Below are 16,531 nucleotides of genomic sequence, written 5' to 3'. Positions count from 1 at the left end.
TTGTTCTCCGACCAAAGAACAAATGGAGCTGCCCAAAGAGCTGCCCTAGAAACACATGACTGAATCATGAAATCCAGAACACATGAACAAAATTGCCATTTGTCATTGGCACTCACCATCCATACAGCTAAACAGAGTTGGTTGACAATCAGTCATTGGCCAACATCATGCGGTTTTAACTCCTGCCTTAAAAAAACAAACTGTATTTTATCAGTGTAACTTTTTCTTTTGCCACACCAAGCAGTCCTTTGGCTTCTCCGAAACGGAAACTGTCACATCAGTCTCAAACGATGGGCCACGTGGGTCTTGTAACCAGGAATAGATAGGCCTCCGCAGACAATAGTGTATCTCGAAGGTCCACCAGCAGAGATGGACCTTCATGGACTGCAGCTCATTACCATTCCCAGGCAAATTCAGAAATACAACACTGTTGTCAGGCTCCTTTGACTCTTCTCAAATTTGCACCATGTGATCACCACCAATAAATAACTCGTTGGCTGTTCTCCAGCCAACAGAAAACCTTCCACCATTTTTATTGCAAGGATTGCCAAAAGTACGCAAAATATAAAGCCAGCCCGGAAGGTCCAAGCACATCTTCAGAGCACATTTGGCAAGCCACTGCACATTCTTTTCAGTTTGAATAAAAATATCTGTGCTATTTTATCATTCTTGGTAATCAAAGCTCACGATTTTCACATTATTTTCATGTGAACATTCAAAATAATAGGGGAGGTAGGCCATTTGGCATCTTGAGCCTGCTCTGGATTCAATAAGACCGTGGCTGATCTGTTTGCGTTTCGAATTCCACATTCCCATCTACCCTCGATTAGTTTTGATTTCCTTGCCTAACAAGAAGCTATTTAACACTGCCTTAAAAATATTCAATGCCCTTGCCTTCACCAGCTTCTGAGGCTGTGAATTCCAAAATCGCACAAACCTCTGAGAGAAAAGTTTTCTCCTCATCTCTGTCCTATAAGGGCGACCCCGAATTTTAAAACGTGCCGCCTCATCCTGGATTCACCCTGGACGAGATTCTCCGCTTTTCCAGTCACATGTTTCCTGGTGGTGTGCCATTCGCTGATGCGAGATTCTATCTTCCCGCCACTTGTCAATGGGATTTCCCATTGAAGCCACCCCACGCCTCCGGGAAACCCCCGTGGGGAGGGTGCGCTGCTAGCGGAAAGAGAGAATGCCAATGGTCGGAGAATTCCAGCCATTATTTCCACATCCACTTTGTCAAGACAATTCAGAATCTTTTTTACTTCAATCAAGTCACATCTCACTCTTCTAAACTCCAGTGAAAACCAGCCCAGCCTGTCTAACCTTTCCTCATAAGACAACCCCGCACATTCCAGGTATCAGTCTAATAAACGTCCTCTGAACAGTCTCCAATGCATTTACATCCTTCCTTAAATAAGGAGGCCAAAACTGCACACAGTATTCAAGATGTAGTCGCTAATGCCCTGTATAACTGAAGCATAACATTCTTACTTTAATGTTCAATTCCTCTTGTGATAAAGGATAGCGTTCCATTTGCCTTCTTAATTACTTGCGGTACCTGCTTACTAACTTTGTTTGACTCATGCACTCGAACACCAAGATCCCGCTGCACCAGAATTCTGTATTAGATTGTTAGAACTTTGATATCATCTTCCCATGGCTCCTGAAGTCCACCCTAATGAATAATGGGTAAGTGGCTATGAGGGTAGCATGGAAACCATCAGGAGCCATGGGTGATGGATGGGGAGACGGAGTTGGCATCAGAGGGTATAGGGGCCATGGGGGGTTGGTGAGGAGCATAAGTTGGTTTCGAGTTGACATGGAAGGTAAGAGAAACCATGGGTTGTGAGACATAAGCTGGCAAGGAGGGTATGAGGAGTCATGGGATGTGGGGCATGGGTTGGTATTGAGTTGGCAAGGAGGGTAGAGTGGGGTTAAGGCATTATGAGGGGTGACTATTAGAGGGCCTAACAACTTTTAAAATTGGGACAAAGTCTAATCAGCCTGCCAGACACTCGCCTGCCCCTACGCTCTGTGGCAGGATCGGTGGACCAGGTGATTCTCAGTAGACAAAATCCAGCCCAATGTTTCTATTTGTGCCAAAGAGCAGAATTAGGGGCAGCACAGTGGCGCAGTGGTTAGCATTGCTGCCTACAGCGCTGAGGACCTGGGTTCGAATCCCGGCCCTGGGTCACTGTCTGTGTGGAGTTTGCACATTCTCCCCGTGTCTGCATGGGTTTCGCCCCCACAACTCAAAGATGAGCAGGTTAGGTGGATTGGCCACGTTAAATTGCCCCTTAATTGGAAAGAATAATTGGGTACTCTAAAAAATTTTTTTAAAAGAGCAGAATTAGAGGCACCAAGAATTCCAATAGGGAATTCAGAGGAAACCTGAGTACCCAGGGCGCAGAGTTAAAGTGGAATTTGAGGAGAAGTTGGGCAAGTCTATAAGAGACTTGGGTTACATTGATAAAGTTAGATGATGAAAGAAGGCAGGAGATTCGAGTGGAAAATAAACGTTCGCCTGGGCCCGTTGCGGCTGTACTTTATTGTAATTTTAGATGAATGAATCAAAACGGGACAAATACCTTCACCGTGCTAATCATCTTGTAACGGAACAAAATAGGAACAAGAATAGGCCATTCAGCCCCTTGTCCCCGTTCTGCCATTCCGTTTAGTCACGCTTCAAATGCCTCCAGCTACTCACGTTGGTTTCTGTAACCCTTGTCCAACAACAATCAAAATATAATTCTTTGCAAGTGATTTTTCAAAGGAATTAAACAGTGAGGGTTTCTCCTCAAAATCATGCTGACATTCTTATGAATGTTAAGTCATGCTGGCTGACCACTTGTGCTGTGCACACTGAAGCTAAAGCGAATTACACAGAGTTAGCTGACCGCAACGATTCACAAATGTTTATTCACTGCAGGCCACAGCACATGGCTGACACGACCAAAGGCACATCAATTAGTCACACACAGGCCAGGCAACAAGTGCAGTATTAGGGCAGGATTCGCAAGCAGGCTGGGCAGGCCGCTCTCACCTCTTGGGGGTCTCACTCTCTGGTCGCTCCAGCAGCCTGCTGGTATTGGTGTAAAAGGGCTTCAGGAAAGTCGGGACGGACAGGGACGAGGGAAGGCTGCTGGAAGTGGGTTCGATCTCGGAGCTACTGCGATTGCATCTCACGATATTGATGGGGCTGAGCAGGTGGAACCAAAGGCAGAAACACAGGAAAACAAAACAGTCGTCAAAGAATGGAGTCCAAGGAGCAACGGTCTGCTGAGTAGGAAACTGTAAATGTTCCGCAGGACATAGAATTTTTTATTTAATGGAAAATATAAGAAATGCAAACATACCCCAGAAAATAATTATAATTTTGAATATAATTCCTGAATTCTGATGCAGGCTCTCCTCCGTTAATCTGCATTTTCTGCTTACTTATCCACTCGCCTTTAAACAATAGTAACTCACTGCACCTTGTAAATTATATCACTGATCATTTGGAAACAGAGTCAACCTAACAATTGGCATGCTACCCAGAACTGGTATGTGAAGCTGCTTATGCGAAATTTCTTTGATGGTGTGTTTCCTGGCGTTCCTTTTGAAAACCTTTAACTTTTCAGATTAAATATGCAGTGTGTAATTTATTCAGTATATCACGACATATACTCTCTTGAGAAACATGGCATAGAGAATCTATTCTGGCATTTAGGCCCTGATTCCTCACACACCGTGTTCTCAAACAAGGATCTAATGCATCCAAGGAAGAGTAAGATTAGAGAACAGATTTTAAAATCTGTGTGTGCAACAGTGAAGAAGTATTTTGGAATATTAAAATGGAGAGTTATATGACTTCAGGAGGAAAAAAGATAGAAAAGCGTTCATCCCTGTACAAACTAAAAATATTGTGCATTTTGGAAAAGGAAGTAGTGATAAATTGATTCAAATAGTTTTTCTGGGAAAATCTTCCATCTTTGCTGCCCCCATGTGTTGTGAGTTTGCATAGTATCCATCATCCCCCCCCACCCCCACTTGCCCTCTCACCACAATGTTTCACACACAGGTGGTACCCTTGCTATATTCTCAATTCTGGCCCACAAGGTTCTTCCCTGGAATCATGAAGGATAAATATTGACTTTTAATTCTTTTCTCTCCTTTCTGGTCTCCCCTGTGTGATGAACAACTTGCTACCGTGGGGGCAGCACGGTAGCATGGTGGTTAGCATAAATGCTTCACAGCTCCAGGGTCCCAGGTTCGATTCTCGGCTGGGTCACTGTCTGTGCGGAGTCTGCACGTCCTCCCCGTGTGTGCGTGGGTTTCCTCCGGGTGCTCCGGTTTCCTCCCACAGTCCAAAGATGTGCGCGTTAGGTGGATTGGCCATGCTAAATTGCCCGTAGTGTCCTAAAAAGTAAGGTTAAGGGGGGGGTTATTGGGTTACGGGTATAGGGTGGATACGTGGGTTTGAGTAGGGTGATCATGGCTCGGCACAACATCGAGGGCCGAAGGGCCTGTTCTGTGCTGTACTGTTCTATGTTATATGTTCTATGCTGTCTGAGAGGCCAGGTAGCCAAGCTGTTTCGGAATCTATGCCAATTCTACTATTGCAGTGTCATGCCATTAGTTCCCCTGCCTCTAGGAAATCATCTAATCTCTAATCTTCTCCTCACCCTCCACCCCCTCCACCCCACCCCACCCCCACCCCTGAGTTTGAGAACAATGTGTGTGAGAGAGAGAGAGAGACAAATCAAGGCCTAAATGCAAGACTGAATTCTCTGTGATATTCTCAAGTCTTTGTTTAAAAAAAAACATTATTTTAAAAAAAAATCAAAGTTGGCCATCCAAACATTGTCGTGTACATTTTGTTTTTAAGATTTTCATTTACGAAAGGAAGAGGTTTGGAATTATTTATTGGGTCTGTCTTCACCAAGCACAACTAAGAGTGGACAACACACCAGCACAACCAGGTCTGGGTATGGATCGTCACCTCATCCTGCCTTCAGATCTTGGGATGAAGTCAAGGTAGTTGCCTAGCAGAAGGGAAAGAAAACTTAAACATGAAGTCTACATACCAGCTTGCACCTCAGAGTCTCGAACCATTCTCAGAATGTGGTACTGACAGAAGCTATGGAAACGACCACTCAGCTATCTCTATCCCTTAACCAGAATCCAAAGTCCGTGGTACAAAGACCACGTTGGAAAGAAAAGAGACAATAAAAGTGCAAAACAATGGAGACTGTTTAAATAGAAAACATTACCATACAATTAAACCCAAGGTGGATTTAAGAATAATTTAGCACAGCAAACTCTAAACATGTTTTCTTTCATTGTTATCTAGTAATTCAATCCCAATTTTTAAAAACACCTATTGTTTACTTAATAAAATAAATGTAAGTGTGAATTTAAAAAAAAATAAGATTTGAGATTTTTTAATAACGTTCAAAGAAGGGAAATGATAAATGCAATTCAATTTCTAAGAAAAGTCGTCTAATCGCAATTCTGCTTAATTCAGGAATTCCACAAACCTTAGACTAAAACAAAAGTTGCAAATTAGTGAATTTATATGTTGTCTGTGAAGCGAAGAGGCTGTCGGGAAAACAACTCTGAACAGACGTGAGGGGCAAACAGCTTGCGGACTGGCTGGGGTGGCTGAAAACTGTCCCCGTTTGAAATAAAGTTCTTTCAGAGTAGTGAGCATGAGAAACGTTGGAAAAGGAAAACCTTCCTTAAGTCGTTGATGCTTGAATTGAGGCTTTACCTCAAAGTTTTCCGCTTCAGTCAGAAATTCCACACAATGGCCCTACATCACTGGATTGAGTTGAATCGAGTGACATTATTGCAATTTGTCCATTTTCCATCAGTCTGGTTTACTTGAGTTAACATTTGGCAAGTAGAAAACAATTCAAGAACCACTTGCTGATTTTCTGTGGAATCTCAAGTCTTAAGTTTTATTGTCACCCCCTCTAAATAGGCAAATCTAAGCAGCTTCTCATAAATTGCTGAAGACAAGCACAACATTGTTGGAGTTGTTTGTAAATGTACGGCTTCATGGCCGGGATTCTCCCCTACCCAGCGGGGCAGGGGGTCCCAGCGTGATAGAGTGGCATGAACCACTCTGGCGTTGGGCCGCCCCAAAGCTGCGGACGTCTCCGCTCCTTTAGGGGCCAGGCCCTCACCTTGAGGGGCTAGGCCCGCGCCGGAGTGGTTGGCGCTCCGCCGGCTGGTGTGGATGGCATTCGCGCCATGCCAGTCAGGGCCAAAGGGACTTTGGCAGCCAGTGTAAGTCCGCGCATGCGCCGGAGCGTCAGCGGCTGCTGACGTGATCCCCGCGCATGCGCAGGGGAGGGGGTCACTTCCACCTCCGCCATGGTGAAGACCATGGTGAAGGCGGAAGGAAAAGAGTGCTCCCACAGCACAGGCCCGCCGGCCGATCGGTGGGCCCTGATCGTGGACCAGGCCACCGTGGGGGCACTCCCCCGGGGCCAGATCGCCCCGCGCTCCCCCCGGTAAGGTAGGTGGTTTTATCCACGCCGGCGGGAGTGGGTTGACAGCGGCGGGACTTCGGCTGATTGCGGGCCGGAGAATCACCGGGGAGGGGGGGCGCCGACGGGCACGATTCCCGCCCCCGCCGAATTTCTGGTGGCGGAGATTTTGGGACACGGCGGGGGCGGGATTGACGCCGGCCCCTGGCAATTCTCTGACCAGGCGGGGGGGTCAGAGAATCCCGCCCCATGTCACTGATGGGCTTTCATTCCCGAACTGCACCATTGCAAAGTGCAATAGACACAAGACTTTTATACAGATATTTACATTATTGATGAATGACAGGTTTCTGAATAAACGGGGAGAAGGTTGCATGGAGGTAAAGCCACAGGATTAGTTATCCAGAGACGCCAGACTAGTGCTCTGAGGACATGGTTTCAAATCCCACCACGGCAGCTGGAATTGAAAAGCTGGTCTCAATAATGGTGACCAAAATGAAGGATCTGTTTCTTGGGGGATGATTTGCGAGCTTGGGGGAGCTGGGGGAGAAGTATGGGTTGGAACAGGAGAAAGGGTTTAGGTACCTGCAGGTTCAAGATTTTGCAAGGAAGGCTTTCCCGGCCTTCGCGATAACGCCGGCCTCCTCGCCGTTGGAGTTTGTACTGTCAGCGGGGGGGCTTGGAGAAGGGGACGCCATCGGCGATTGATGGGAGGATTTTGGAGAAGGATAGGGCGTTCAAAGAGAAGGTTAAGGTGAAATGGGAGGAAGAGCTGTGTGGAGGGGGGGGGGGAATGGAAGAGTGGCTGTGGTGTGAGATGCTGTGAAGGGTGAATGCCTCAGCCTCGTGTGCGAGGTTGGGGGTCTGATACAATTAAAGGTTGTGTATCGGGCACACCTCACAAAATCAATGATAGACCTGCTGTCCGAGTGGTTGGAGGATGTTTGTGAGCAGTGTGGGAGGGACCCCGCAAACCATGTTCATATGTTTTGGCCCTGCCCGAAGCTGGAAAGTTATTGGAGGGAGGTATTGAACACTAATTCAGGGGGTATTGCATATGGATGTGGATCCTGGTCCCCAGAAGCCATTTTCGGGGTGTCGGACCAGTCCGAGTTCCAGGCGGGTGTGAAAAAAAAAAATTTTTTTATTGTCACAATTAGGCTTACATTAACACTGCAATTAAGTTACTGTGAAAAGCCCCTAGTCGCCACACTCCGGTGCCTGTTCGGGTACACAGAGGAAGAATTCAGAATTCTCAGCTGTTACAGGAATTGAACCCACGCTGCTGGCCTTGTTCTGCATCACAAACCAGCTGTCTAGCCCACTGAGCTAAACCAACCCCTCCTGGGGCAGACGGTTTAGCCTTCGCCTCTCTGCTCGCTTGTAGGTGGGTACTGGTGGAGTAGAGATCAGCTTCTCCGCCCTGTGTCTCAACATGGCGGGGGAGGGGGTGGGTGGCCTGCTGGAGTTTTTGACCCTGGAGAAGGTGAAGTTTGAGCTGAGGGGAGGGGCGAAGGAGGTGTTGTACAATTCTTGGGGTTTGTTTACCATGCATTTTCGAGAGTTGATTGCCGTTGAATGCTAAGAGGTGGGGGGGGCTGGTGGTGGTGGTGGGGCTTGTTTAACATAGAACATAGAACAGTACAGCACAGAACAGGCCCTTCGGCCCTCGATGTTGTGCCGAACAATGATCACCCCACTTAAATCCACGTAACCCGTATACCCGTAACCCAACAATCCCCCCATTAACCTTACACTACGGGCAATTTAGCATGGCCAATCCACCTAACCCGCACATCTTTGGACTGTGGGAGGAAACCGGAGCACCCGGAGGAAACCCACGCGCACACGAGGAGGACGTGCAGACTCCACACAGACAGTGACCCAGCCGGGAATCGAACCTGGGACCCTGGAGCTGTGAAGCATTGATGCTAACCACCATGCTACCGTGAGGCCCCTCATTTTTCATTTTCGATACTTTAGGTTTTACAATGTTGGGGTTGTTTTGTTGTTTTTCTTGAACAGTGAAAATGATTAAAATATGGCAAATAAAAATACTTTAAAAAAAATTAACTGTGACCATGAAACTTTCATCAGTTCTTGTAACAAAAAATACATCTGGTTCACTAACTGTGATTCAAGGAGGGAAATCTATCATCCTTACCTGGTCTGGCCTACACGTGTCTCCAGACCCACAGCAATATAGCTGGCTCTTAACTGCCTCTTTAAAAGACCTAACAAGCCACTCAGTTCAAGGGCAATTAGAAACAGACAACTAATGCTGGGACGCCCATGAAAATTTTTTTTAAAAGGTGGATTTTTCAACATTGCCTGAAAGTCCTGCGGTGAAGGATTCTGCATGATTAACAACAAACAGCGTCAATGAAAATATGTGAAGCAAGTGTAGATTGTCAACTAATTCTCTGCTTGGATCAGTCTGTCTGGAATCAATTATGTTTTACCTTACAAGGGTTCTAACGGTCACTTTCACATCAGATTTTTGTAAACCTGTACATGAAGGTATCAATACAGATCAAACCCATTGTTTTCCTCAATAAACAGTAAACTGAAAGTAACTTGATTCTGAATAAAGGATTTTGTTGAAGTGAGATGAGTTCTAGTGTCCGATGGAGACAGGAAAAGGAATATCATCAGCAAAGCCTTATGGACTCATAGAATGGTTATTACAGATGGAGGCCATTCGGCTGTCTTGCTGATGCTAGCTCTCTGCAAGAATGACTCAGCAAGCCCCATTCCCTTTCTCCATAATCCTGCAACGTTTAATCTTCAGAAAAATATCCAATTCTCCTTTGAATGCCTCAATTTAATCTGCCTGAACCACACTCACAGGAAGTGCACTCTGTGCCTGAACCACTCTCTCAGGAAGTGCACTCTGGGCCTATCAGCTTACTGTGTAAAAACAGGTTTTCCTCATGCTGCCAGTGGTTCTTTTGTTAATCAATTTAAATTAGGGTCCTCGGGCCTCTCAACCCTCCCACCAACGGGCACAGTTCCTTCCTACCTACTCTGTCCAGATATCTCATGATTTTGCACACTTCTATCAAATTTCCACTCAACTATCTCTTTGACCAGAAGAACCGCCCCAGCTTAAATCATAGAATCCCTACACTGCAGAAGGAGGCCATTTGGCCCATCAAGTCTGCACCAAACCTCCAAAAGAACACCCTAACCTAGATCCACTCCCTAGCCCTATCACTGTAACCCCACCTAATCTTTGGTCATTAAGGGGCAATTTAGCACGGCCAATACACCTGGCCTGCACACCTTTGGACTGTGGGAGGAAACCGGAGCGCCCGGAGGAAACCCACGCAGACACGGGGAGAATGTGTAAATGCAATGCAGACAGTCAACCAAGGCTGGAATTGAACCAGGTCCCTGGCGCTGTGAGGCAGCAGTGCTAACCACTGTGCCGCCATGAAACTGAAATCCCTCATTAGTGGAACTATTCTCCTGAATCTTCTCTGTACCCTCTCTAAGCCCTCCATGCCCTTCTCAGAATTGGACTCATTGCACCAGTTGAGGCTGAACCAGTGTTTAATAAATGTTCACCTTGCTTTTGGACTCTACGCCTCGACAAGATAAACAGCTCCGCCATCCAAAGGCAGAGTAAGTAATTCAGGAGGCTCAGGTATTCAAAACATCCTCAATGCCAGACAGTGACACTCCTTTTCTCCTCCCCCACCCCGGACGCACAGACTGTTTACCTGCTCCGAAGAATTTCCGACTGCTGGCGAACGATGGGAGACCTGCCGTGGTGCAGCTTCTCCGTGGGGAAGCTGATCCTCCGCTTGCTGCTTGACGGTGGGTGGCTGAAAGTGTGTGCCCGCCTCCGGAACTGTGGCGAGTCTGGGTCTTCCTCCGCGTAGAGCTGACCCAGCGAGGAGACGGGGGATGCCCGGGGGCTGACGGGCGGGGAACTGGGAGGCGACTCCCCCGAGGAACCGTCCTGTGCCGGAATCACCGCAGAGGTCAGAAAACAAAAAGCAATGACATTGCACACTCTAAAACACTGACAGCAGAGCATAAATTCTGCAAATCTCTCAACGCACTCTCAGAAACCCATTGTATGCTAATTGTGTGCTATCTCACCAACTCCCATATCCTGCTGTGCTTAATCCAGTGAAGATTTACAAATGTTACTGCACGCTGCTGATAAGTGAGCTAGGTTTCCAAGTTTTCCATGTGAAAAGGGAGCAGGGGAACAGCAGCCTTTTCACTTCTCTTTTGCTGATGGACCGATGTTCGATGTTTATAAAGTGCTCCTCAAAGGCTGGAACTGCTATCGCAAGCACTTCCTCTAGATTTCACCAGCTGACTTCCTGCCCCATGGAAACTATCCGAGCAAAACAAGTCTATCAATGGAAAAGTGCCACTGCTCAACTCAATCAGAGAGGGAGCAAGGCGAGGGCAGGTAGAGGAGATAGAAAGGGACACTAACCCCAGGACTCACCCTGGATGCATCCGATGCCAGGCTGTTGCAACGTTCAAAGCTGTCCATGCTTCCTAATCGATCCCGCATCTTGGCGCCCTAAAACAAGACATGTACACATAAAGACCAAAGTCAGACGTGTTGTTAATGTGGTATATCTGACAGTTCTTGAATGGAAGGAATGTGTCATCGCGTCTGGCAAGGAAATGACCCAATCAAGTGCGCTCTCATTATTATCACAGCACTGTCATTTTTTTGGCAACAAGAATTGTCACTGATTTGTAAACAGACAAAGTAAGAAAGACTTTCATTTATGTAGCGCTTTTCGCAATGCACCTCACAGCTCAAAGAGGTACTTTGAAAGTGTAGTCGGTGTGTAGGCAACGCACCAGCAACTTGAGCACAGCAAGCTCCCACAAAGCGCAATGAAACAATGACCAGATAAGCTGTTTGAGCGACATCGGAAAAAGGAATGGCATATTCTCAAAATCAACAACAGCAATTTGAATTTGCACAGCGCGTTTAAGATAGCAAAACATCACAGGATTATGAAAAGAAAATCTGACAGCAAGCTCCACAATGAAATATTGGGACAAATGAACGAAAGCTTTGTCACAAGAGTTAACTTTTAAGGAATATCCGAGAAGGATGTAGAGAGGTTTCTGGGTGGACCTCCCAGAGCTTAGGGCCGAGGCAGCTGAATGTATGGCCACCAAATTCTATGTTCTAATAGTGGAACATTGAAAATGGGAATGTGTGAGAAGCCAGGATCTCCGGAGGACAGCGGAGATCTCAGAGATTTGTGGGCCTGAGGGATTTGCAGAGATGGGAAGTAATGAAATCATAGATTTAAACATGAAGGCGCTGCCAGACTGGGAGCCAATACAGTTCAGCGTGCACAGTGGGGGATAGGCAAACTGATCTTGAAGCAAGTTACAGGTAGCAGAGTTCAATTGCAAGAAGGCAGCATTTTGCTCTCCTCTAGCCTGTAGCTTGATAACTTGTTTCTTTCCCAGGACATTAGCTGATGTCCTAGCACATGTTCAAATTTCACACACCCCCACCAAACCAGAAACATTGAAACAATCAGTAACCAGGCTTCCAGCAGATGACAAACAGCTTTGAAACAGCAATCTGCTGTTGCTGAATTGCTGGGAAAGATAAGACTGGTGGGTTATCGATTTGCACCCATGTTACCCTCCCCAAGGAGAATGCACCGTGTCAGCCACAAAGTTAGGAGGATGGAATTACAGTAATGGCTCTGCACCTTCTTAAAGGGAGACATTGTTGGCACGATCGATAGGCACATAGTGCTGACTGATAGGAACCATATAGCCAATGATAAAAAGTTGGGCGGCATGGTGGCGCAGTGGTTAGCACTGGTGCCTAAGGCCCCGAGGACCCGGGTTCGATCCCGGCCCTGGGTCACTGTCCGTGTGGAGTTTGCACATTCTCCCTGTGTCTGCGTGGGTTTCATCCCCACAGCCCAAAGATGTGCAGGATTGGCCACACAAAATTGCCCCTTAATTGGAAAAAATATAATTGGGTACTCCAAATTTATTTTTCAAAGTTCTTTTAAAAGTCCTGTTAGATACACTCCAGACAATATATTTGCTTTGCTGCATCCAACAGCACACATTAACTCTTAACAACAGCAACTAATATTTATATCAGGTCTTTAATGCAACAAAAACCTCCGAAGGTGCTTCATAGAATCATAATAATAATCTTTATTAGTGTCACAAGTATGCTTACATTAACACTGCAATGAGGTTACTGTGAAAATCCCCTATAAAACATGATACAACATACCCACGTAAGATGTTAAATCAGATGATCAAAAGCTTGGTCAAAGAGAGAGGTGTTAAAGAGTGTCTTTAAGCTGGAAAGGGAGGGAGGGAATTCTAAAACTTAGAACCTGGCAGCTGAAAGTGCTGATATCACTGGAAGAGCAATCAAAACTCTGGTTTTCAGCTTCACCGGGTTTCTCTCCTTACCTTCTCTAGTCTCCATTTTACTCATCAATTCAACAGACACGGGAATCTTTCCTAAACTCCCTTTCTTTGACATACAATGTATAAACAAGGCTGAAGCACATGAGTCATCTGAGCAGCGATCACTCATCGGCCCCTTGCTGAGCACTGCGGTCAGTGGCTTTGGAGAGAAGAAAAACACTTTGCAAATCCCCGAGACGGGCCTAATAAAGAGCACGGTGATCTGACAAAACAACTCTTTAACAAATTCCTGACTGCACTCGCTGCAAGTTTACAATCCTTTACAAATCTGCAGCAGCAGCGCGGTGTCTGCCAAGGCTGCCACAGGAAGCTGGGGGAAGATCCAGACTGATATCTCCGAAGGACAGCACAACACGTAACATGGACAAGGAATAAATGACCACAAGGTCATGGTTCAAACTGATTCCAGGGTGAAAAACACCCAAGTCTAACAAAAAGTCTATTTATAAATCATGTATTGGGAGCTAACATTAAATCATTTGACCATTGTTGCAATAATTGTCAAAGATTGCTCGTTTCTTTCGTGTGATTTTCAAACAAGGAATGCATGGGCAATCACGAAAATGTAACGAGCAAAAAGATTGGACTGACAGGGCAGAAACACTGGCTGTTTTCCTCTTTGCTGAACATTAGATATGGTAACATTCGAATCAAACACAATGTAGCCAGCACAGCAGATGTAAATAGCCAGAACCTTTACCTAACGGAGAATAATTAGCCAAGGAAATGTGATAAGTGAAACCACAAGCCCACTCCTGACTCCTGACGCTACAGCGCTGTCAATGTTTAACTTTACAACTTCCTAATTCAGCATGACAGAGCATCGAAGAAAACAAAACTGGTTAAATGATGGAATCATTTGAAACACGGGTTACGAATTGGCCGTGAAATGTGATTATTGTGATTCATGTGTTGAAGGTGGTTCAGCTTTGCTGCACAATAACCAGCCAATCAGCTCAACTAAGTGCTTCTAATTCGTTTGTGTAGATCCACTGCCAATAGTCATCTGCGCCCGTGATAAAGATTTAGGGTCCAGTGCCAAACAAACGCCCCACTTCGATTGGCTAAACCTACTCGAATATGACATGTAATAATAATCTTTATTGTCACAAGTAGACTTACATTTACACTGCAATGATTTTATTGTGAAAAGCCCCTCGTCGCCACATTCCAGCGCCTGTCTGGATACACAGAGGGAGAATTCAGAATGTCAAAATTACCTAACAAGTACGTCTTTCGAGATTTATGGGAGGAAACCGGAGCACCAGGAGGAAACCCATGCAGACACGGGGAGAACGTGCAGACTCCACACAGACAGTGACCCAAGCCGGGAATCGGACCTGGGGCCGTGGCGCTGCGAAGCAACAGTACTAACCACTGTGCTACCGTGCCTCCCCATCGGAGGTTCGCTCCTGTGCTAAAGGGAGGTCATACAACTGAAGACTACGATCCAGGACCAGCAGCAATATATATGCTCTTGTTGCTGACATCAGCTGAGTTCCCTCTTTGAGTAATAGATAGAACATAGAACAGTACAGCACAGAACAGGCCCTTCGGCCCTCAATGTTGTGTCGAGCCATGATCACCCTACTCAAACCCACGTATCCACCCTATACCCGTAACCCAACAACCCCCCCCTTAACCTTACTTTTATTAGGACACTACGGCAATTTAGCATGGCCAAACCACCTAACCCACACATCTTTGGACTGTGGGAGGAAACCGGAGCACCCGGAGGAAACCCACGCACACAGGGGGAGGACGTGCAGACCCACACAGACAGTGACCCAGCCGGGAATCGAACCTGGGACCCTGGAGCTGTGAAGCATTTATGCTAACCACCATGCTACCCTGCTGCCCAGGGTAGTAATGGGCAGGGTAATGGGCTGCCTCTGAGCCAGAGGGTCTGGGTTGAAATCCCCGCTCCAGCACTTATTGACCACTGAAAGAAGGTTCATGACAAGGTCAAATAGCCTGACAATCAGGCTCCTTATGCTTTCCACGAGGGAGAGGGAAGTTTGTGTGATGATACAAAACCATCAAAACTATGCTAAAGGTATGGGATAAATCTAAGTGGTTGATATTTAGGGAAGCATAACAAAGTTGGCTCAGTTCCCAGTAGCAAAAACAGACCCAAAGGTGAAGTTCAAAGTGTAACCCAGATGGCAACGTGTCAGTTTTTACATAGAATTTACAGAACAGAAGCAGACCGTTCAGTCCAATTGGTCAACGTCGGTATTTATGCTCCACTAAAGCCTCCTCGATCCTTTTTCATCTCAGCCTATCAACATGTCTTTTGTGTATTTCCCCCCTCATCTTGCTTCCCTGAAATGCCCAACAATACTGCAGTCCCGTTTGGCCAAACACTAACGTACGGAGGCAGAACTTTAGATCTCATAATATTCACCAAGATCACAAAATGTTTCACGGATGGTATGCAGCAATGTTTGATCGACTGGTTTGCAGCAGTGGCAGGTGGGAGCTGGGAATGATGTCAACAGGCAAGTCAGAGATGATCTCTGCGTGCCCTGTGACAAAAACGCAGCCAAGGTTCTCCAGTGGCCTTATCCTTCACAATGGACACATTGCGCCTGTTACATGTTGTATTATCTGTAAATGTCTGCAAACAGCTGGGAACTACTTGTTATGTGTAAGTGTTCCCGGCGCCACTGTTCATGGCTGTGCTAGAGGGTCGTGTCGTGTGTAACAGATATAATTCAAACCGGTCCTTTTGCACAAGGCAACATGACAAATATTAAATATAAAGAGCTCTCATCTTGCCAAGCTTGAAGTGTGAATATTACCAACAGCAGGGAACAAAAAGACAACAAGAACACATAGCAGTGTTTCATTAAATATTTCATAGCTGTAGATAAATAATTATTTGTGCAGATTCTAAGAAATGGCACTGTCATGAAATGCACTCATGCACATAATGAGATACAGACAGGCAGTGACAGACACCCAGTACATTTGGAGTACTGTGTGCAGTTCTGGTCACCTCACTATAGGAAGGACGTGGAAGCATTGGAAAGGGTGCAAAGGAGATTTACCAGGATACTGCCTGGTTTGCAGGATAGGTCTTCTGAGGAAACGTTGAGAGAGCTAGGGCTTTTCTCTTTGGAGCGGAGGAGGATGAGAGGCGACTTAATAGAGGTTTATAAGATGATGAGGGGGATAGATAGAGTGGACATTCCTCGGGTGGATGTAGCTGTTACAAGGGGGCATAACTATCAGGTTCAAGGTCGGCGATATAGGAGGGATGTCCGAGGTAGGTTCTTTACTCAGAGAGTGGTTAGGGTGTGGAATGGACTGCCTGCTGTGATAGTGGAGTCGGACACTTTAGGAACTTTCAAGCGGTTATTGGATAGGCACATGGAGCACACATGAATGACAGGGAGTGGGATAGCTTGATCTTGGTTTCGGACAAAGCTTGGCACAACATCGAGGGCCGAAGGGCCTGTTCTGTGCTGCACTGTTCTATGTTCTTAACACACAGGACAGAACACAACCAATCACCAGGCAGAACACTAGAGGGGGGTTTCCCGCTATAAAACACACGAGGCATCAGCACTCTGCCTCTTTCC

The 16,531-nt window shown here is 46.3% G+C and overlaps 1 protein-coding gene across 5 annotated transcripts in view; it reads right to left on the bottom strand.

Moving 5' to 3' along the window:
• tbc1d4 (TBC1 domain family, member 4) overlaps positions 1-16,531 on the bottom strand; it is a 300,791-nt gene that overhangs the window by 58,029 nt on the left and 226,231 nt on the right. For 2 of the 5 annotated variants that reach the window (XM_038818403.1, XM_038818407.1), the window contains exons 9-11: positions 10,939-11,028; positions 10,205-10,446; positions 3,044-3,199 (exon numbers count right to left, since the gene is read on the bottom strand). In XM_038818403.1, coding sequence (XP_038674331.1) covers positions 3,044-3,199; positions 10,205-10,446; positions 10,939-11,028 — 488 coding nt within the window. The remainder of the gene's footprint in view (positions 1-3,043; positions 3,200-10,204; positions 10,447-10,938; positions 11,029-16,531) is intronic. The other 3 variants (XM_038818404.1, XM_038818405.1, XM_038818406.1) reach the window with 3 other exon arrangements.

This window comes from Scyliorhinus canicula, chromosome 14 (assembly GCF_902713615.1).
Source record: "Scyliorhinus canicula chromosome 14, sScyCan1.1, whole genome shotgun sequence".
Lineage (NCBI taxonomy): Eukaryota > Metazoa > Chordata > Chondrichthyes > Carcharhiniformes > Scyliorhinidae > Scyliorhinus > Scyliorhinus canicula.
This window is presented reverse-complemented; position numbering and strand designations above follow the sequence as displayed.